The sequence below is a fragment of the Sarcophilus harrisii genome, chromosome 2 (assembly GCF_902635505.1).
Source record: "Sarcophilus harrisii chromosome 2, mSarHar1.11, whole genome shotgun sequence".
In the NCBI taxonomy this organism is placed as follows: domain Eukaryota; kingdom Metazoa; phylum Chordata; class Mammalia; order Dasyuromorphia; family Dasyuridae; genus Sarcophilus; species Sarcophilus harrisii.
The window spans coordinates 263,893,076-263,916,028 of record NC_045427.1 but is presented as its reverse complement, the minus strand read 5'-3'; the positions used below and the strand labels follow the sequence as shown (position 1 = coordinate 263,916,028).

The following is a 22,953-nucleotide window of genomic DNA, read 5'->3' as shown; positions in this document are numbered from 1 at the left end:
GATGGAGGAGGGGGATGAGTTTAAGGTGATCAAAAAAGGCTGGGCGCGGGTTTTCTTTTTTGGAAAGGTGGAGTGAGGTGTGGGGTGGGGCTAAAAAAGACCCGGGAAGACGTCGAAGCGCCGAAAACCGGAGCCGGGCTGGGGGGGAAGGGAAGGAGGCGGAGTCAGGTCTGGGAACGCTAGGAGAGGACTAGGAAGAGAGCTGCAGAGCAGGTGCTGAGAACAAACTTCGCCGACGTCTAGGTTTTGCTTCAACTGGCTTTGCTTCAGCGAAGCTCCAGCCAAGAGAAATCCGACTCTTTGTACGGAAGGATGCTCTTCCCAGGACTGTTTTTTCTGAAACTCTAGCTTTTTCCCTCTCGTTTCCTTCCTCAGGTTTCCTTCCTTTTTTTCCTCAGGTAGACGCTTCTTCATTCAGTCGTCTCCTCCCTCTTCCCGCCCCTCGCTGTGTATTGTTCGCCCTCGAGGTTTTAAATAAAGCTTTCGGCTGCACTTGGTAGGCGAAGTGAGAGGATAGCGGTGACCAAATGCGCGAGCGCAGGCGTGGCGGCTTGCGCATGCGTGGAGGTGCTGGCAGCGGCAGCTGCGGGCCCCGGCGGGGAAAGAGGGTCCGGGAGCGGTCCACCGGACCCCACCTGGAGCCCAGGGCCGGGGGTGGTGAGGTCCTCCTCGCCAAGGCCCCGGCGGCGCGATGGAGTAAAGGAAGTCGAGTGTAAGTACTGAGGGGCCTGTTCGGATCGGGTGGGCTAGCTGGGGGAGTGGGCGGGGGGCCTGCTCCTTTTGGGGGACTTCCTAGTCTCCATCAGCCCAGCCGGGGCCTGGTTTACGGGCCTGTCCGGGCTTCCCTGAGTCCGAGGTTCGGATTTTTTTCGACGACTGTCCCCTTTGAGCAAACCTCTGACTCCAAGTTTTTGCTTCTCCTGGAAACCCAGGAGGTCTTTGGAGACCTTCTGTTTCCCCCTGTCATAGAGTCTAGAGGAGGGGAATCTGGTTTTAGGGTTATGACATCAAAGCTTGAACCCTGAAAGGGACCTGAGAGGTCCTCTACTCTGACCTCCCTCATTTTACTGCGCCCTGGAATCTAAAAGATTGATAGCAAAAATTAGGACTCCCGGTGCAGGTCCTTTGCAGTATGCACCAAGTTGCTATTCTCGCATCTGGATCCCAAAGCTGTTATTTTGGAAATCAATGCAGTTTTTCGAGGAGTAATTTTGGTTAATATTTTGCATATGGCTTTCATACTTATCTTAGAATATTTTAATCACAATTTTCGGAAATGTCCATATAAATACGTTTCCATAAATTCTTCTTGGGGAAACATCAAGGTTTAGTAAACCGATTACAAGAATTAAAATGACGATATTGTTACGACAAATCAATATAGACAAGTTTATAAAAGAAAACACATCTAAGTTAAAATTTGCAAAAGAGATTGATTGGTTTGACCAGATGCGTGCGAAATGAAATGATAAAAGTAATGAATCTCTAAATATAGTTCTTTGTAGTTTTTTAGTCGTCTCTTTTTTGATTTAGCATGGAACCTTGTGGAAGTTTTGATTTTGCTCCATTCTTAGGTTGTGGTGGGGCTTTATTTCTGGATGGGAAGTTTGTTTGCACCATTGTGTTCCTGCTCAGATTCCTATATCTTTGCATTCTATCTTGTACCTCTCCCGAGCTATCTATTCTCTGTCTATTGTTTTCCCATTTGAATGTAAACTCTGTAATTTGAATTTATATTCTAGTGCTTAGTACTGTGCTTGGCACTTCTAGGTTGTTTTTTTCCATTCCATAAATGCTTTTTCATTCAAATAATGAAGATTGAGTATTAAACTGTTTTTGACTTAGGAAATATTTATTTCTTCTGTAAAGTGAATGGCTTGGATTAGATGAACTCTGAAGTTCCTTCCAGTTCTAGTTCTGTTCTTTCTACCCTTATAATAGTAAATGCTATGTGAAAGGAAAATGAAACAAAAACAAAACAGAACGCTATAATTATGTTAAAACATCCAAACGGAAAGATATAGCAATAAAAATTACCAGTTTCCTCCCAGTTCTGGCAGGTCATGGAATGTTACAGAGTAGTTAAAAGTCTATTAATTGGGTGCCGTGGGAAATAAAACAAGTAGAAAACTTTCTTGTGGCCAATCTTTTTTTTTTTGCAAGTCTTGTACTGCAGGGAATAAAAATAAATTGTTGGAAATTACATTTTCAGGCATTTTTAGTTAACTGCTAAATTCAAGAGTTTACAAATGGGGAAGAAAACAAGTGTATGGATTTACCCTTATTTAGTTAAGCACATTCATGGAACACAAAAATATCTTGTATTACAATAGTCTTTGTAAGGAGATAGGATAGCTAAAATAGTCTTAAGAGTTTGAGGGAGAAAGGAAACGAATAAATGATTGGTAGTACTAGGTCAGTGATGTCATCAAGGTAAATATTGCCAATTCTGATTCTTGACTCATAAATCTTCCCTAAATAATTCACTGAGAGTGCTAGAGGCCTTCCTCTAGATCTTTTGAGCAAGTGATCACTTGAGTGAGTGGTCTACATTTTTCAATTTTGTTTTTTCTAAATATCTTTTATACTGCAATGCTTGCCATGTATATCTCCATTGATCTTTGGATCACTTGAAATTTTAGTTTTTTGGCTATTGAAGTATACTCATTTGCTGCCATATAGCATTACTAGGAATTATTAGTGTTTTTTTTCCTTCATTTTTCTTTATTTTTTAAGACTTCCCAAAGTTCCTGGCACATAGTGGTTAATAAGTCCTTCCTTCTATCCTTCCATAATGTTTGTAAAATTATATTTAATCATATATATATGTGTGTATATACATATATATCTATATATACATATGTAGATATGCATATATATAATTATATTTATTAAAAAGTGTGATTTTTTTTTTTTTTTTTTCCCATTCAAGTTCATGAATCCCCTAAAATCTATCTACAGACTGTTTTGGGGCAGACCAGGACTCAAGACATTAATTTTAACTAGATGGAAAATAGGACTACTTATCTTTTTGCCTTCTTTAATGTAAACAGTGTATTTACAATTCATTGTAAACAATGAGAACCATTTAGCCTTTTCATGGATTATTATGTTATTTTACCTTTTTGTAACATGATACCTTTGGCCTGCTTATAGATAGTGATAGCTAATAGTCTCTATCGTGCCTACTATGTGCCAGACACTTTGCTAAGTGCTGATTATCTCATCTGCTCCTCACTACAACCCCACTAGTTAGGTGTTACTATTGCTTTTTTACAGGCCAGAGAACTGAAGCAAATAGATTGTGACTTGCCCAGTGTCAAGAGTGGGGATATGTCTGAGGTTTCATTTGAATTAGGCCTAAGGCTCAGCTGTACCTACTAAACCGCCTTGCTGCCAGCATTTATGAGATTTTGTGTGTGTGTGTATAATTATCCTTATGCTAAATGACCCTAGGAGCTATGCTTTTATTCCCTTTTTTATTAAATAGCTTTCCCATCATTTTCCTTGTTTTCTTGCTTTGGTTTTCTTGTAATTAGTAACTTGGAAAGAAAATTTTAGTAAAATGCCCTAGGGATTTTTTCTTGGTTCTGGGAAGATTTTTTTGTCAACAATTTAAATGCTTATCAGATTTGCAGTTGAATTGTATCATTTTTAAATATAGCTATAAATAACTTGATTACTTAATCTGAAAACTTCATATCTTTTGATCATTTATCAATTGGGAATTTGATCTTAATTTTGTTAATAAATTTGACTTTTTTATGTTTGAGAAATGAGAACTTTATCACAGAAACTTGCTTCAAAATTACTTTACAGCTATTCCTTCCCTCCCTTTTAGCTATTCTCTCTTCTTTCATCCTGTTCCGTCCTCAAAAGTGTTTTACTTCTGATTACTACTCCTTCCCCCAATATGCCCTCTTTTTCATCCTCCTCTCCTTTTCTGCAGGATAAGAGGTTAAAATACCCAGGTGAGTGTGTATGTAATTTTTGATGAGAATAGTTTACTCGTTCCCCTCTCCCTCTTCCTTCCCACTCTAAAAAGCTTTTTCTTGCCTTTTTTATGGCAAATAATTTACACCCTTCCACCTTATCTCTTTCTTTCCCTTTCTCCTAGTACATTCCTCTCTCACCCCTTAATTTTATGTTTTTAGATTTCATCTGTTTATATTCAACTTATACCTATGTCCTCTATCTATATGTACTCTTTAACTATCCTAATAATGAGGAAGTTCTTGTGAATTACAAGTTTGATTTGTAGATGAAAAAAAGCTGGGGGGTTAATTAAAGATTAGATGATAAGATCCAAAAAGGTCTCAAAAGGCAAGAGCAAGGGGCTCTTGACTATATATATAATATACAATGGAAAATTTAGTATAGATAAATGTAAAATTCTAAATTTGACTTATAATAGTCAACTTGAAGAGCAGTGCAAGATCCAGGGAAGTGGCAATAAGTTTGTCTGAAAAACACTGAAGTTTTTAATAACCTCAACCTGAGGCGGTAAGTTAACTTATATTTCAGTTACTTTGAATACAAATCTAATGTAGAGAGGCATGTTCAAAATCTAAGTTGATGATAATAGTCCTGCATTATCTTTTCTTACGTGTTCATTTCTGGGCATTATATTACTTTTTATTTTATCAACATTCTTTTATATTTCTTAATATCTTATATCTTTACACCATTCTTATTTTGAATACCTCTTCCCTTCTTATTGAATCATTCTGGACAGACATATTTTAAGATGCACATTCAGGAACTTGGAGGGTAGCCAGAAGAGGTGAATGGTGAAGGCTCTCAAGACTGTGCTTTATTAGTTTAGGTAAAGAAACAGGATGTAAAACTTGGGGGGAAAAGATTTAATGAGGACATAATTGCTGTCTTATACTTGAAAGGTCTAGGTGAAAGAAGGTTTAGATTATTGTGTTGCTTCTTCCCACAAGATAAAACTAGATTGTACTGGTAGATGTTTTAGACAGATTTTGCTTTCCAGTAAAGAAAAAATTTTTCAATATTAGGATTGTCCCAAAGTGGAATGGGTTGGCTTGGGAGCTGTTACTGGATTTCTGGTGGTTTTCAGGGAAAGAATGAAGTTGGATTTGTAGATGATTCTTGTATGGATTGGACTACACGGTATTGTCTGAAATGTCTTCTGATTGTTCCTTTTTGACAGTATGCCTTCTGAGCAGTAAACCTTTTCTATTATGATTTGTTCCAGATATTCAAGTTTATCAGAATTATGTATAAAATAATTAATGAACTCTGAATGAGAGTCTTTCCTTCTTAATTACTGCTATATTAAATTTAGTTAGGCTTTCAGTTAGCTAAATTCTAGATTGGTAAAATTTGTTGGAATTATCTTATAAAATTTTTAAAATTTTAGTGTTGTACTTTGTTTCGAGTAGAATATCAAGAGTAGAATTACCTAGTTAGTCAAAAAGCATAATTAAAATAAAAATTAATTAAGTTTAATTAAAAAAGTAGTTATTGATGTCTTTTGTTCTTATATTGCCTACATATACTTTAAATCCCTACACCTTCTCTCTCCTGGAGAACCAAAACAGTCTAAAAAACAAAAAAAGAAGAAAAAACTGACCAATCATTTCACTGTTTCAACCCATGGACCTTCTCCTGCCAAAGTTGGACTGAACTATCTTCCTTGGGGCTAAACTATTTTTGCTGGAATAAGAAAAGAGATCTCTAAACTTTAAAATGCTTTCCTTTATTTTTTGAAGTAATTCAAATTTTATTCATTTCTTTGTGTATGTAGAATCTCTGCATCTCCTTGAGCCCTTTATTATATTGTAATAAAGAACAGTTGTGTAAAACTAACCTATGCTAGGACTTATTCAGACACATGCACATTTATGATCCTGTATCTTTTTTTTTTTTTTTTTTTCAATTTTATTCAATTGGTACGTGCCTGGTGGAATTTTTTTTTTTTTAATAGCCTTTTATTTACAGGATATATACATGGGTAACTTTACAGCATTAACAATTGCCAAACCTCTTGTTCCAATTTTTCACCTCTTATCCCCCCACCCCCTCCCCTAGATGGCAGGATGACCAGTAGATGTTAAATATATTAAAATATAACCTAGATACACAATAAGTATACATGACCAAAACGTTATTTTGCTGTACAAAAAGAATCAGACTCTGAAATATTGTACAATTAGCTTGTGAAGGAAATAAAAAATGCAGGTGTGCATAAATATAGGGATTGGGAATTCAATGTAATGGTTTTTAGTCATCTCCCAGAGTTCTTTTTCTGGGCATAGCTAGTTCAGTTCATTACTGCTCCATTAGAAATGATTTGGTTGATCTCGTTGCTGAGGATGGCCTGGTCCATCAGAACTGGTCATCATATAGTATTGTTGTTGAAGTATATAATCTCCTGGTCCTGCTCATTTCACTCAGCATCAGTTCGTGTAAGTCTCTCCAGGCCTTTCTGAAATCATATGATCCTGTATCTTAGGAAATAAGGGAGGGATCCAAAATCTTGGGGGCCTGATGCTTTTTTCTTTTTTTTCCTCCTGGTATAGAAATTGGTTATTTACAAACTTATTGTGTATTGTAATTCTTTTACCTTAAGTTATTGTAGTCATCCTATTGTTTTCCTTGTTCTAACTTCTTCAGTGTGTATCAATTTGTACAAGCTTTCCTGTGTTCCTCTAAATCCCTCATTCATAAATTTTTACTATTGAATAATATTATGTTCCTATGCCAAAATTTCCTTATTCCCCAGCATGCATCCAGTTGTCTTTCTGATTCTTAGCAACCACAAGAAGTACTGATATGACTATTTTGGTGCATATGGGACCTTTTCTTTTTTTGTCTTTGATTTTCTTGGGATCTATGCCTATCCAGCAAGTGGACTTTGGCTTCATTTAAATTTGTTTCCCAGACATAGTTGAACCTTCTTTTTCTCTGTGTTTTTGTCTGGTCCTGTGAACTCTCTTTTGCTAAGCATGTAGCAGGCAGACAGAATGCCCTTTATTTCCTTAGGATAGGGGCGAAACTAGAATCTATGGGCCAAATCCAGCTTCTGTCTGTTTCTCAGGATAGTTAGTTTTAGACTACTATTAACTAGAGTTTTGAGGTTTGATTTGGTTGCTGTCATGAAGATCCATTTTCTGTCTAATACCTATTTCTCCTTATCAGGTAAACCCATGTCTAATGGCTTTCCTATTTGGTTGTAAGTAGGCAATGACATTCATTTCTTATTCAGTAACCTAGATGAGGCAGTAGAGATGAAAGGTCCTTTTCTTCATGGAGGTTAGGATGGGAGTTAGGGGGAAACACAAGATACACATAAACATAAAATAGTTATAATGCAGACTAGATCAGGTTGAGAGATACAGAATGCTTTGGGAGGCAATATTATTTTTTAGTAGTAACTTTTTTTTTTCTTTCTGATATTTTATTTTATTTTTTTTAAATTTAATAGCCTTTTATTTACAGGATATATGCATGGGTAACTTTACAGCATTAACAATTGCCAAACCTCTTGTTCCAATTTTTTACCTCTTACCCCCCCCAACCCCTCCCCTAGATGGCAGGATGACCAATAGATGTTAAATATATTAAAATATAAATTAGATACACAATAAGTATACATGACCAAAACGTTATTTTGCTGAGTAGTAACTTATTTTTAGAATAAAATCATGCTTGAGCTTTAATGGCAAGGTTGATGAAATTTTAAAAAAGGTAAAAAAATGAGGATAGGAAAGGAGAGGAAAATATATTTGACTAGGCCTCTAGTAAATTTCATTTCAAAAAATTTTACCTCATTTCAATTTTGTTTTATGCAGTTACATTCCCTCTGCTTTAGGATTTTTAAATTTAGTAGTCTTCCTAAGAAAAATGTAATATGTGGAAAGGCAATCTTTAGTGTCTGTGGATTATTTTAACATTTAAAAGGAAGTATGACTACTTGGTTAATTTCAGTTGTGTATTTCCTCAGCACCAAAGGAGTCCCACACATGATGTCTTTATATATTTTGTATTTTACTACCTTTAATATGTACTTTTTATGATTCTTAAGAGTCTTAAACTAAAATGGACCTTGGTAATGTGACTAGATAGTAATTTTATATTCTTGCTTGCCACCTATTTTTTATATGCTTCTTTGTTAATTTGTATAGTTAGTCAACAGTTTAATAAGCAAGCAGTGCTAAGCATGGGAATACAAAGGAAGGCAAAAGCAGGTTTTTGAACATAGAGTTTACAAACTAATGGGAAAGACAGTTACAATCAAACATGATATATATACACAAGGAGATATACAACAGAGGGAACTTGAAGGCATTAGAAAATATTGGGAGAGGCTTTTTACAGAAGGTGAAATTTGAAGGAAGATGTGAAGGAAATCGAAGTCAAGTTGGAAGGTGGGGATAATGTGCAAAAACTTGTACCTACAAGTTATATACAGTGAGTTGAAGACCTGCAGAAAGTGAAACTTGAGCTGAGTCTTGAAGGAGGCATCTTATTTGAGAGACTAGATTAAAGAACATTTTCAGAAATGTATTTTTCTTTTTTTTATTATGAAACACATTTCAACATAAAAAACACAAAAGAATATATATAAAACAGCTTCTATTGCATACTATTTGATTTAAAACCAAATTCCTTATTTGTGTCTCATTCTGGACTTCTGTTATTTTACTATTTCATTTACATATCATCATTTTGAGCCTTGAAAAGTATGTACCCCTGTTTTATGCAATACCCTTTATTTCCTTAGGACAGGGATCTGCAAATGGACCAAATCCAGCTTGCTGTCTGTTTTTGTATGGCCCATGAGCTAAAAATGGCTTTTACATTTTTAATGCAATATTCAACATTTAATATGCATACAAATAAGTTAATACAAAATAAATACAAGATGGCTTTAGTGGAAGTGCAGTAGCAGCTGTATACTCTGCCAGTCTTAGGTAGGAGAAAGTATTTGGCAAAGAAAGAACTATACAAAATCATCCAGTACAAGTTGGATAATTTGCAGCATTCCATACCTGCAGTGTAAAATGAATATATTCTCTTTAGTGTACTGTGTATCACTATATTATTAGTCATACGCATGTAAGTATTGTAATGTTTGATATAGCTGGTAAATATAATAGCAAGTTTCTCTTTTGCTTTTGAAATAATGTTTCTCTAAGCCATCTTTGGGCTTATATTGTTGTTTACAGATCTTATCAAACACTCTGCTAATGTTTCCAGTGTCCCTTTGGGATATCATTTAAGCCTACTTTTTCTTTAGCTTATGATCATCCTTTTGTTGTGCTAAAATAGCAATCAGATTTATGTTTAACTTCTGGCTCTGCCACTTACCTGTCATTGATCTTTTCTGGGCTTTATTTTCTTTGTAAAATGAAGGGGTTAGACTAGATCAGGTATTCTTAACTTTTTTTTTTTTTTTTTTTTTTTTTTTTTTTGGTATCATGGACTCGTTTGGAAGTCTAATGAAGCCTATGGACACTCAGAATTTTTTAAACACATGAAATCAAATATAAAAAATAATGAAGGAAACTAATTGTATTTTTCTTATTTTTAAAGCTTTTTATTTTCAAAACATGCATTTTTCAAGATTGACCCTTGCATAGCCTTGTGTTTCAGATTTTCCCCTTCTTCCCCGCTTCCCCTCCCTTAGATGCTAAGCAATCTAATATATGTTATAGGAACTAATTGTATTGAAATAGCTATAACAATATTTACAAAACATGTTTAGGGGCTCCACGTTAAATTTTATTTAGAAATTAATATATCATGAAATACTTGTTGAATGAATAAATGATTTTTTTTTTTTTTTATGCTTCCATCAATTCTGATGGAGACAGAATGGCCTAAAGCAGTTTCTATTTCTTCAGCATATTTTATCCCTCGAGGTAAAATAGAGCTACATTGTAACTAGATGAAACTAGTAGGGTTACTTTAGAAATTTTCCATTAGCCAAAGGGCCACAGTGATTCATTTAGCAGGCAATTGAGCCTCTGCTTTGTGCTGTAATAAATTAGATCTTGTAGAAGATGGAAAGGCCGGATATGTTTCCTCTATATTAAAAAAAAGTGAATGCACATGTAGGGGTGCCTACACCTATTAAAAAAAAAGAATGCTGAAAACTATATACTTTTGATTCTAAATCCAGTCTTGATTCTAAATCTAGTGCTCTTTGTACTATATTGTTTTCATTGGAAAAAAAATACTTTTTAAAAACATTTCGATAGTAGTTTTTTCAAATACATGTATAGTTTTCAGCATTCTTTTTTTTTTTAACTTTGTGTTTCAAATTTTTCTTCTCTTTCCTTCTCCCCCAAGACAGCAAGCAATCCAATATAGGTTAAACATATGTAATAATTCTAAACATATTATTTGTCATGCTGCACAAGAAAAAAATCAAGTCAAAAGGGGGGAAAACCATGAGAAAGAAAAAACAAAAAAAGTTGAAAATACTATGCGTTGATTCACCTTCAGTCTTCATAGTTCTGTCTCTGGATGTGAGTGGCATTTTCCATCTCAAGTGTGTTGGAATTGCTTTGAATTACTGCAAAAAGCCAAATCCATCACAGTTGATCATCTCATAATCTTGTTACTGTGTACAGTGTTCTCTTGGTTCTGCTCACTTCATTCAGCATCAGTTCATGTAAGTTTTTCTGGGCGTTTCTTTAATTAGCTTGCTGATTGTTTCTTATAGAACAATAGTATTCCATTACATTCATACACCATAATTTGTTCATCCATTCTCCAGCTGATGGGCATCCACTCAATTTTCAGTTCCTTGTCACTACAAAAAGGGCTGCTACAAACTTTTTTTTAAATTTTAAAATTGCTACAAATTTTTTTTTTTTTTTTTGCACAAGTCCTTTTCCTTTTTTTGTGATCTCTTTGGGATACAGACCCAGTAGAGACACTGCTAGATCAAAGGATATGTATAATTTGATAGTTATTTGGACATCATTCCATATTGCTCTCCAGAATGATTAAATCATTTCACAACTCCACAAATAATGCATTAATGTCACAGTTTTTCCACATCTCTTTCAACATTTATCATTATCTTTTTATGTTATCTTACCCAGTCTGAGAGGTGTGAAGTGGAACTTCAGAGTTGTCTTAATGTAATGCCTTTTTTTTTTTTTTTTTTTGGCTGAGGCATTGGACTTAAATGACTTTCCCAGGGTCACACAGCTGGGGCCTGTTAAATATTGGAGGCCATTTTTGAACTCGGGTCCTCCCAACATCAGGGCTGGGGCTCTATCCACTAAGCCACCTAACTGCCGCAAACAGCATTCGATTGCCCAGGAAAATACTAGATTTCATCTCATGTCAATTAACTGGTGATCTCAGTTCTTTGAAGATTAAGTGAATGTTATTAGAACTATAGTATATAGGAAGTCCTTTATCATACCATCACTACTCTATCAGAAGGCAAGATTTTGTGAGAAGCGTAACCTGTCAAGCAATGGCAGGAAATTTACAATATTGCTGAAAATAAGGGAATAAATAAGTAAAGATAAAGCAAAGAAATTATTTAAGAAAATAAAAGGGACATGGAAGTACACAGTTGAACTTTCCTATATTAGGATGTCTAAGCTGAGTCAGGGCAGTAGTGGGATTGTTGCATGAGAACCAGAGTAGGGTATTTCATTCTTTTAGCTAACTGTTCCTTCCCTTTTGCCTGGAAAATGGAGGTTAAGCCTTAAAGGGAAGTTAATTCTTTTTAATGAACTATTGAAATCCATTTCCTAGGAGACTTGGATTGTGGTGGGGAAAAGAAATGGAGGTACTGTAATGAGGACCTCTACAGTGGAGAATTGGAGGGAGAGGCATTCCTGTAAAGACACCCTTGGATCAGGGAGGGAGTAGAAGTGGAGAATATATACTTGAGGGAATTGCCAGAGTCTCAGAGACAGGAAATTTTTTTCTCTACTTGGTTTGTCTTGTATTTGGTAATATAAGATGTTACTTTAGTCTTCAAAAAAAAAATCATTAATGTAAAAGGAATACTGATGGGTTATTTCTTTATTGCAGGCAAGTTGTGAAGTCTTCTGCTCCAGTCACTATGGTACGAGAACGAAAATGTATATTGTGTCATACTGTATACAGCTCAAAAAAGGTAATGATGAAAGAATAAGGATCTTAATTTTTGAGGTTTATCATTTTCAGAGTGTGTGTGTGTGTGTGTGTGTATATATATATATATATATACACACACACACACACACACACACACATATTCTCCATTTAAGTGCTTTTGATACCTGGAAATGGAAATTATCTAGTTTTGTAATAGAAGAGAGGATAACTAAGAAGAGGAAGGATAGTGTGAGCAAGAGAGTATAGTATATGATGAGGGACAGTAAAAAACTTAAAATTAAGTTTGTTTAGAGAGTGGGAGATAGAAAATTAGCTGGAGAGTCAGTAGAAAAAGCCTCCTATTTTCTGGTTAAATGAAGAATTTAGAACAATCTAGTAATGAATCTTGCTTCTCTTCTAGATCATTGCAAAATTAACTGAGGTATATAAAAGTTTTGTGGGGGAAAAAAGATTTTTAAAGATATATATATATATATATATATATATATATGTTTAACGTGTATGGGACTACCTGCCATTTAGGGGAGGAGGTGGAGGGAAGGAAGGGAAAAGTTAAAACAGAAGTTTTTGCAAAGGTCAATGTTTAAAAATTACCCATGCATATCTTTTGCATATAAAAAGCTATTTAAAAGAAAGTCTTGGGTTCCTTAAATATAAAATGGAAGAATTAATATTGTTAATACCTACTACAAATATATATGTGTATGTATACATATGTATATATAAATACCTGAATATATAGATTTACAGATACATATATTGTCCATATATATATTAAGAATTAAATGTCTCTTGGCTTAGAGGTTACTATAGGTACTTGAAGTTTGAACTCTTACATGTTATAATTAATGAGTGTTAAATCCTTTTAGCAAATGTATCTGCCATCCAAGGAACAGCCTTGTCACTAGGAGGTTAATTACTGAATGGCAATTCTCTGGCCATTGTAATTCAAGAACCAGATAATGCATATTTTAAAAATTATGAATAAAATATATAAAGTTAGAATAAGTATAATACAGTAAATACAACAACAAATATTTATACATAATTTGGTAGGTAGAATGAAAGGACAGGGAAATGGAAGAATTAACGAAATAGATGAATAAACGGGGATATGTACATTGGTATATTTATGCCTTTGGAATAGTTTTGGATTTGAAGTAAAATCTGACTTAAAGGCCATTCTTATTTTGCTAACTTGTATGACCTTGGACAAATCACTTTTTATCTTTATATTTCAAAGTTTCTATATCTATAAATTGAAGAGATTGATTCAAATAAAATTTGCAGTTTTTATATTTCATGATTCTGGGATGATGTGATATTAACCATATTGCCACTTTTGCATTTTCTCACCTCTAAACATAAATGTAGCTCTTACTTCTTGATATTTGGTCAGAGATCTTATAAAATTAACTTGAAGGATAGAATTTATTTACCTTGGCCACAGCAAGCTATTGAACATTTAAAGCAGGTCAATAGAATGATACAAGTGTTTGGGTAAGATTGAGGAAATATTAAGATTCGTTAGATGGGAAGGTAAAGATAGCTCTAGAGTAGGGATCCTCAAACTACGGCCACAGGCCAGATGCAGCAGCTAAGGATGTTTATCCCCCTCACCCAGGGCTATGAAGTTTCTTTATTTAAAGGCCCAGAAAACAAAGTTTTTGTTTTTACTATAGTCGGGCCCTTCAAAAGTCTGAGGGACAATGAACTGGCCTCCTATTTAAAAAGTTTGAGGACCCCTGCTCTAGTGGAAAACAGAACAGTGCTAAATATTATTGTTTAGACACACTAACTTGTGTGTCTGCATGTGCCCAAAACATTTTATTCTGCATTCAGTTCTTTTTCTTTTAAAATATAACAAATTGATTTTTTTATTGGATTTTTTTTACCCCATTTTGGGGGGGGGAATAAGGAAGGAAAAGAGAGTTGTTCTAGTCTACTCTGGAGAGTGGTCGTACCTTATTGAGCCATGAATATTTTCAAACTGTTTTAAAAACATAATTATATCACTCTACCTTTATGCTAATGTGATGCACTTTCTTTTTATAATTTTTTTTTTTTTTTTTTTGCTGCGGCAATTGGGGTTAAGTGACTTGCCCAGGGTCACACAGCTAAGAAGTGTTAAAGTGTTAAGTGTCTGAAGTCAAATTTGAACTCGGGTCCTCCTGATTTTAGGGCTGGTACTCTATCCACTGCACCATCTAGCTGGCCCCGTGGTATGCTTTCTTAATTAATGATTTCTTATATAGTTTGTCAAAATCAGACATAGTTGTAAATTCTAACAAATTTAAATTAGTTTAATACATTTGTAAACATTTATTTTTGATTTCTGATTTCAGTACAAGTGAAAATCGAAATGTTATGTGACAAAACAATTTCTCTCTTTTTCCAGATGGCAAAACAATGGTTTTCAGACTTTTTCGTCTCGGCATCCACACTCTTTAAAAAAACTTATCAAGGATCCTAAACAGCTTCTATTTATGTTGGTTATAACTATAGATATATACTGTGTTAGAAAGCAAAAGTCTTAGTATTTTTTGAGGATAGTTTTGACTTTGTAGAATCCCTGAAAAGTTCTTGGGACTTCTAGGGATGGGAACCTCAGGTCTTAAGCTCATAATTAAGGTTATGGTAAATTTTGTACAGTGAATAATCTTATATTTTATGTGTTTTTCATTATACATAAGCATTTATAATTGACTTTTTGTGAAGAAATAGGAAAATAAGCTTTTATTTTTTAGATTATTTTTTGTTTGTTTGGCACATAGTAACAGTATTCCTAAATCACTCACCAAAGCCAAATAATCCAAATTTTGAAAATAAAATAAATACTATATATCTTAAGTCCTTCTTTCATTATAATTGGTTCCTCTTAATATAATTTTTCCTTTGTGGTCTTTTATTAGTTTTGTTACTTATTAGGGGAAAATTGAAACTTTTAATATTTATCGTCTCTGATTAGAGGTGACCCTGGATACTACCAGATTAGAAATTCAGACAAATCCTGCCAAATTGGAAAAAGGTTGATCCATAGGTCCCATGACAAAGATGTTCTGTAAGGACCAGTCTGGTCCATTTTTGAGAGACTCATTACCACATTGCTGATGATTTTTTTTGTTTGTTTACAATAGATTATGAAATTACCTCATAAGGAATAAAAGTATTTTAATGTGTGGGTGGAAATACATTGATGAAATCAAATTCTTTCGATATATGAATTATAAATCTGGGAAATGACCCAGAGAAATTTTATAATAGTGAATTGACTTGAGTGTTATGATTTTGTTCCCTTTTTGCAGCAAAAGAAAATATACCTTTTGTTGCTTGTAGTAGTAGAAGAATGATTTTTTTTTAGAATAAATTATTATAGATTAATATAACATTCTTTAATCTTCAAGGAAATGGATGAACATGTGAGGAGCATGCTGCATCACAGAGAACTTGAAAACCTGAAGGGAAGGTATGAGAACTTTAATTTTTCACCATTATTTCTTGATCTCTAAATGTTCCTAAATATATCAGTTTCTTTCAAGTTTGACCTCCTTAAAGTCTATAAATGAGCAGCAGTGAATGATTTCCATATCAAATTCTTTTTTTAGAAACATCCTGGTGAATGCTACTAGTGTAAAACTAGGACTGATAAATGTAGCTTTTAATTAATTGCTCTTAGGAATATTATTTAAAGGATTCATTTATACAATTTTCAAGTTAGAAAGATGAAGGGAGAAGAAATGATTATACTGTTCCTCAAAATATCATAATATGTGTTGAATTTGATAGGACTAGTCATTCATTTTTATTTAATGTATAGTGTATTTGTGGGTTTGGGACTTGGAGCAAAAGAGAACAGAACAGCTGTTTGAAATTCCATAACATGAACATGTCTTATTCTTCAAACGTCAACATGGAAGAATATTTTTGATTTCAGGATCTCTGTATAAGCTGTTAGAACGGATATGTATTAAGTTATACTCATTTAGACATTTTGTTTATATTTCCTGATCTCATTATGAAAAATGTCAAGAGAGAGAAACTTGTTAGCAGTGTGAGTCAGAGTATCCCATAGGGCCAAAGTGATTACTTTAGGTGTATTACCTTGTACATATAGTGAACATTCAGTTTATTTTTATTACCTGATTTCCAGTATGGGAAGAATGAAAAATTGTAAAGCCTTTTTTCAGTGAATCAATGTAGTTTGTTTAAATATTTGGAATTCTTTTAGTTAGCTGTAGCTTATACTGCAATCCACCTAGATCTGTTTACGCTGTTAAGGACAACACATATAGTAATAGTAATAATAATTATAAAATAATAATAAAACATTAACTAATAACAAGTACTTTATATACTTTATTATTTGAGCCTCACAGCAACCCTGAGAGATCTTTACAGGGCTTATTCCCATTTTGCTGATGAAAGAAGAGTTCCCTAGCTCCTGGAATTTGAACTGATTTAGGATGTCTAAGGTACTAATGCTATTAAGGTATTAATGGACTCATCAAAGATGATTCCATATTACATCTTTGCTCTTGTACCTTCTTTTCCATTTCCCAGACTTGTGTTTCAGAAAAAAAAAATACTAGCTCCCTTTCAAGCCTTTCCCTTGGAGTCTATTTCTGCTATTTTATCTCTCTTTCTCTCTCTCTCTCTCTCTTTCTTTCCCTTTCCTTTCCAAAAACATGCATTTATGGGACCAACAAGACCGATAAACTCTTTATTCTAACTGTCATTTCCAGACCATTTACTATTATTGCTAAAAAATCTTTCTCCTGATTATATCTCTTTCCCATATCTTAGTTGTTCTCATCTCCCTATCTTCAGATATTTACTCAGTTTTCTCAGTGATTTTAGTTCTTAATCCTGCCATTTTCAGGGATTTTAACAGTGATATTGACAAACCTTCTTACACTGACCATGTACTTCCTAAACTTTCAATTCCGTTCTGTTAAAGCGATAGAATCACTACTTAGATCTTATCATCTTCTTGTAGCTCTTGCTGTTGAGTTTTTTCCATAGTGTCTGACTCTTTGTGATCCTATTTGGGGTGTTTTTGACAGAGGTACTGAAGTGGTTTGTCAGTTCCTTTTCCAGATCATTTTATAGTTGAGGAAACTGAGACAAACAGGATTGTGATTTGCCCAGGGTCACATAGCTAGGAAGTGTCTGAGGCCAGATTTGAATTTGGGAAGATGAGTCTACATCCAGTTACTCTGTCCATTGCACATACAGCTACCACATTTAACTATACGACTTTCAGTGATAGTTATGATAATTAATCTTTAAATTTATATGATGTTTTATGGTTACAGTAATTTTTTTTCTCAATTCTTTCAAAGGAGAAAACAAACCTAGAAGTTGTAACTTGCCTAAGATCACATAGTTAATAAATGATGGAGTCATTCAAAATTAGGTTTCTTCATTCAATAACTGGTTTAGTCTTAATCTTTCAAGGCAGCTAAGCTTTTTATTAAGTCCTTTTCTTTCAGTTCCCCTTATTTTCTAGATACCTCATGAATCATACCTATTCTTTCCTTATTGTAGAGTTTCTACTATCAGTCTGATCTTCCCCAAGATTCTGATCTTTATAGACACAGTCTTATATTCTTTATCCTTCTGTATTCCATATCTTTATAATAAAACCAAATCATTTCTTTGGCTTTGTCATGACTTTCAGTGTATGCTCCTGCCTTTCACCTCACTTGTCTCCTAGTCCAACGTTGTTCCCACATTCTGCTATTTTAATGTCTTTCTATCTACTTTACTTTGTATTTACTACACAGAAATGTTCTATACTAGAGTTATTTAACATTCTGCCATTCCCAATTTGCTAATCCTCAATCTTAGATAACAGCCCTCTCTTTCTGCCTGGGGGAAAATTTGCAAACAGCCATAAAAAAAGAGTTCAAGGACTAAGGATCCACAGTTAGAATCACATAAGAATTAGTGGCTACCACTATAACAGAGGCAGATCCAATGGAATATTATATTCTAGAAGGTAAAAGGTAGAGCCATACAGCCTAGAACTTATCCAGGAAAATTGAGCATAATTCTATGGGGAAAAAAGAACTCTTGGTGAAATATACAACTTCCAAACATCAGTTTTTGAAACAGAAGTTAAGAGAAACATAAAAAGGTATATAGAGGCAAGTAATCATAAAATACTGTACAAGGAAGAGGTGTTTACATTCTAGTTTTGAGAGGTCACAAGTATCCTCTCAAAGCCCTAATGTTATTAGGTCATACAGAGAGTTAAATAAGCAGTGAATAAGAAGGAAATGAGTTGTATTAAAAGCCTTGAATAAGCTTCCTTATCACAGATAACTTCATAGATCACTTCAATTTCTGAAGTAAAATGTAATATTATTTACTTTGAGAATATGACTGGAGTTGGACTATATATGGAACATAAAAAAAAGAAGCAACCAAAGAATGACAATTTTAAGTATTTCCTGCTTTGTCCATGAGAGAATACCATTGCAGGCACACCAAAAATAGCTGCTGTCTGGGCAGATGTAGTTCTACCATGGAAATAGTTTCTTTAAGCTATTATGACTTCTGGAGACTATCCCATAACATCCCTAAATAAGCTGTTACTAATTTCTCTTTCCAGCTCTTTTTTCCATGGCTCTCATTTCTTTTTCAATTTTTAAAAATTGTTCTCATTTCATTAATTAAAATAATTTTTTAATTCTTAAAATATTTTTGTTTCTTCCAAGAGTTCTGGTTGAATTTGTCTTCACCCTATACTTTTCTTTGAGATTTTGCTTATAGGTGTTTTGAAGTCATTCTCTTCTAGGTTTGTGTCTTGAGCTTTCTTGTTATCATAAAACTTTTTATGCTGATAGGATTCTCTTTTTTGGTTTGTGTATTCTTCTAGCATGACTTAAGACTTGATGTTAGGGCCCTTTGCAGGAAAGGTCTAGGCTTGTCCTATTGCTGATTTCTTCAAGTACGGGGTGTTATGTTATCCAGGCTTTCAGGGACGAGCTGGGAATCTTCAGACTTTTCAATTTTCCCAAAGTGAACTAGGGCAAAGTTAGTTAGATTCTTCTCCATATTTCCTTTTTCCTTGAGTGCTTTGCAGCTTTAGCTTGTTTAGCATGTAAGAAGGCAGAGAAATGAGGGCATAGATAGAAGAATTAGTGTTTTTTATTTTTATTTTTTAATTTGAGGCAATTGGGGTTAAGTGACTTGCTCAGGGTCACCCAGCTAGACAGTGTTAAGTGTCTGAGTCCTTTTGACTTCAGGGCTGGCACTCTATCCACTGTGCCATCTAGTGCCCCCAGAGAATTTATTTTTTAGGGAAAACTACCTCTTTACTATAGAGTGAAAGAAAGGTTTTATAAATGTAAAGTTGGAGGAGGAATTTTGAAGTATGGGAGTTGAGGAGAGCCTATTGAGGCTGGGCTCCTTGTCTTGTTGATTAAGGTGGTGGGGAAATGGGGATTTGAGAATCTTTGGAATAATCACTAAGAAAATAAGCTGATTGAGGCAGAATTATTGTTCTGAGAACCTAGACGAGTTGAGATAACAGGAAGTAAACCACTGAACCAGTCAATATGATGACTTCCTCCATTTATATTGAAAGTGTGCTTGGAGAAGGATGTTTGTAAAGTTAAGGAGTAATGGGGTATGTACATTGTTAGGACACTGAGGATAGTCAAGGTTGAAGTTGAAGCTTTTTTTCTTTTTAAGATAAGCTCTTCCAAAATAGGACAGTTGTACTCGTCACTTGTAGGATCAACTGAAGGGACATGAGCAGTTGGGAGCGTAACTTCATCTTTACATAACGTCTCCAATCAGAAAAGTGAAAAATTTTGTAATCTAGTAGATCATAGTATCTAAGATTTGGATAATAAATTGATAATTGAATGAAGAATCCTTGTTTATGACAGTGGAACTGGAAGTTGCTGTGGGAAGCACAGCTCTTCTTACCCCGTTATGTCAGGTGACAAAATAGAGAGCAACTAGCATTGGAAAAGGATACTAGATATGCATTGTTTTATAGAGAAAGAGCACAAGAACCTCAAAAGATGGAATAAAGAGATCAAGGGTAAAGAATTGAGCAGGAATTCAGGAGAAAATGGAAAGAGAGAGGGTGTGAGAGGAAATGAACAGCTGGTTTAGAGGTGTCAAATTCCCAGCCTTTCCTATCCAGATTAAAATATAATTTGGAAATAATTACCAAAGTAAATAAAAAGAGTAGAACACAGATAATTTATATGTGGTTTTCCAAGTTTGTATGTTGCCTGGAGAGATGTTTATGGACCATTTAGTGGCCCTGTTTCTATTTGAATTGGACACTACTGGGACAGGACATTCCCTAGGTTTGAGAGTATGGAAAGATGATATAAAAGGAGATTTTCTTCTGGAATGGATATTGAAGTACTGAAAATAATAATAATTCATGGTTGGAGTATCCAGGTATTTCTCACACCAGTCAAACTAGCTTGTTGTAATTGAAGCAAGAAATTGATTCAAGGTTCCAGAAGCAGTTATCAGTAAGTCCTGGTCTTTGCCCTTGGACTTAAACTGGTTACACATTTGAATTTAAGTGGCTTGACAGAATTAGCCATTTTATGATTATTGTTACTACTATTACTCTTTTCTCCTTTTTGGTTCTAGTTGTCCTTTTAAGAAAACAAAGCAAAACAGGTTAAAGCTTTCCATCCAAATTCTTTCCACATTTGAAACCTAGATTTGATTGCCATTTAACTATAGCATTCTCTGAAATTTGAGAATGACCATTTGCTTACCACAGCTGTTGACTTCCTCTAGTTGAAATGCTTTTTTCCCCCCTTTAAAATAAGCCCTTCCAAAGCAGAATGCAGACCACATGTATTATCTACCCCAAATAAAGCTCAGTAAACTGCAGGCTTCTCCTGTCATTTGCTATTGGGTCCAGAATCCTCAGATTCCAGGCAAGGTCCCAGCTGTCCCAGTTTAGGTTACACTGTTGAGATTGGCTCTAGCCACCTACTCTTCCCCTCCCCTCTGCTTTCACTGGAGGAATACTTTTGAGCCAGGGATTAAATGTAGCAGCTATCACCAGGCTCTCTGAGTGCAGCTGGCGCTATGGGTGTGCTTCAGAGCAGCTTCTTTTTGCTCTGAGCCCCCTGCCCTGCCTCCCCTTTCACCATGTTTCCTCTGACATGATTTTGAGTACAACAATTCAAGAAGATTTTTCCTTTTGTACATTACTCTTAAGTATATTGCCTCTTGATTGTTGGGAAAAAAATCATTATAAATTGCTTTTTTAGAGAAAAAAACTAAAAAAAATTTCAAGGTGGTGAAAGGGGCATTAAAGTTCAGCTGTATTCAAGTTGCTTAGTGCCTTCAGAGGAAATCACATAGGATCTGGTATACCTGCAATGCCTGTGGGAAGAATTGAATGTCCCTTATCTCCTTCTTGTCCTAGGGACAGTAACCATGAATGCCGCGTGTGCCGGGTGACAGTAGTAGGCTTGTCAGCTTATGCAAAACACATTTCCAGCCAGTTACACAAGGATAATGTTGATGCCCAGGAAAGAGAAGAAGATGGAAAAGAAGAAGAGGTGGAAGAAGAATACTTTGACAAGGACCTCGTTCAGCTAATAAAACAAAGAAATGAACAAAGCCGGTCAGAATGAATTTTAATTTTATGAATTTTAAAAATCCTCTGTGCTAATGTTATTCTTTTGTACTTTTTAATTCTGCAGCATTCTTGTTAAAAGTGTTGGCTTCTGTGTTTAATTTAGGGTTGTTGTGTTTGTTCATAGATGCAATGGGGCATTACTTGGAATTCTTTTCTCAAATTTGACCTAATTGGCCTAGAAATTAAACTGACTTGTTGTCATAGTAACATTTTTTACATTGACAATGAGTATTACATATTTGGTGTTAATATTGCTTACTTTCAAAGAAATCAGACTTATTATAAATAGTAAGCTGCTTCTAATAGGGCAAGCAGGACTGGGGATAATTCTTGAGGATAAAAATGCAACGGCTTTAGCAATAAAAATATTGCTACTCATTTTATAAAAATCTTGAATAGCTGAGTTATCTTTTTTTTTTTTTTTTTTAAACCTTAGGTAGAGAGCCAAAGTAGTGGAATTGGTTCTGAGAATATGATAACTGAATGTCTTTTCTTTTTCTTGTACACTTGGTTTGTTCAGAGATTTGTCATTGTAAGTCATGACATTTCCTAGTCTATAGTCAGAAGAAAAATAGAATTTCATTATATAACATGTTGGAAAAACCCATTTTATATGTCATAAGTATTTATAACAGCCCTTTGAGGGAGACTGTCTTAAAATGTCTCTAATAGCATAGTTCTTATATAGCTCAGTTGCTTAGTCCTTCAAATGACTTTCCTGTTAAGTTCTGCATAGCAGCAGCTCACACCCTTCCTGTCTTAGAGTTGAAGTCCATATTTAATTTTTGTTTTGCTATAATAATTTTATATCATCAGTTTTTTTTTTCTGTGAATAGATAATATTTTAAAAAGACATGAGCTCTTTAGTATGCAAAAAGTACTATACTAGTTTAGCTTTGGAAGGATATCTTGAAACTGTTTATTTATGCAGTCCATCTGCACTTTCTATCCATGAGTTTTCCTACTTATTTTTTTTTCAGTATTGTTTTAATGGTAGTATTGCGAGTGGTTATCTTAAACATACTGAGACAGAATTTCTAATTTGGGAATATTGAATAATAGCTATTTCAAATATTTGTGGAAAAGTAATCTCTGCCCCAATTATTTATTATTTTTTATTAGATTTGATTTGGATAGACTGCCAAGGAAAGAAAGATAAGATAGCAGTTTAGCTAATATTTAAAGAAAGCATATTTTAGTAGGTAGTATAG

General features: G+C 34.4%; 1 protein-coding gene across 2 annotated transcripts in view; it reads left to right on the top strand.

Moving 5' to 3' along the window:
- Nucleotides 1-424: 424 nt before the first annotated feature.
- The window catches only part of ZNF106 (zinc finger protein 106), a 78,492-nt gene continuing 55,963 nt past the window's right edge, over nt 425-22,953 (top strand). Inside the window, exons 1-4 of one of the 2 annotated variants that reach the window (XM_031952154.1) lie at nt 425-712; nt 12,037-12,121; nt 15,507-15,568; nt 21,527-21,727. In XM_031952154.1, coding sequence (XP_031808014.1) covers nt 528-712; nt 12,037-12,121; nt 15,507-15,568; nt 21,527-21,727 — 533 coding nt within the window. In that variant the 5' untranslated portion in view covers nt 425-527. The remainder of the gene's footprint in view (nt 713-12,036; nt 12,122-15,506; nt 15,569-21,526; nt 21,728-22,953) is intronic. The other variant, XM_031952153.1, reaches the window with a different exon arrangement.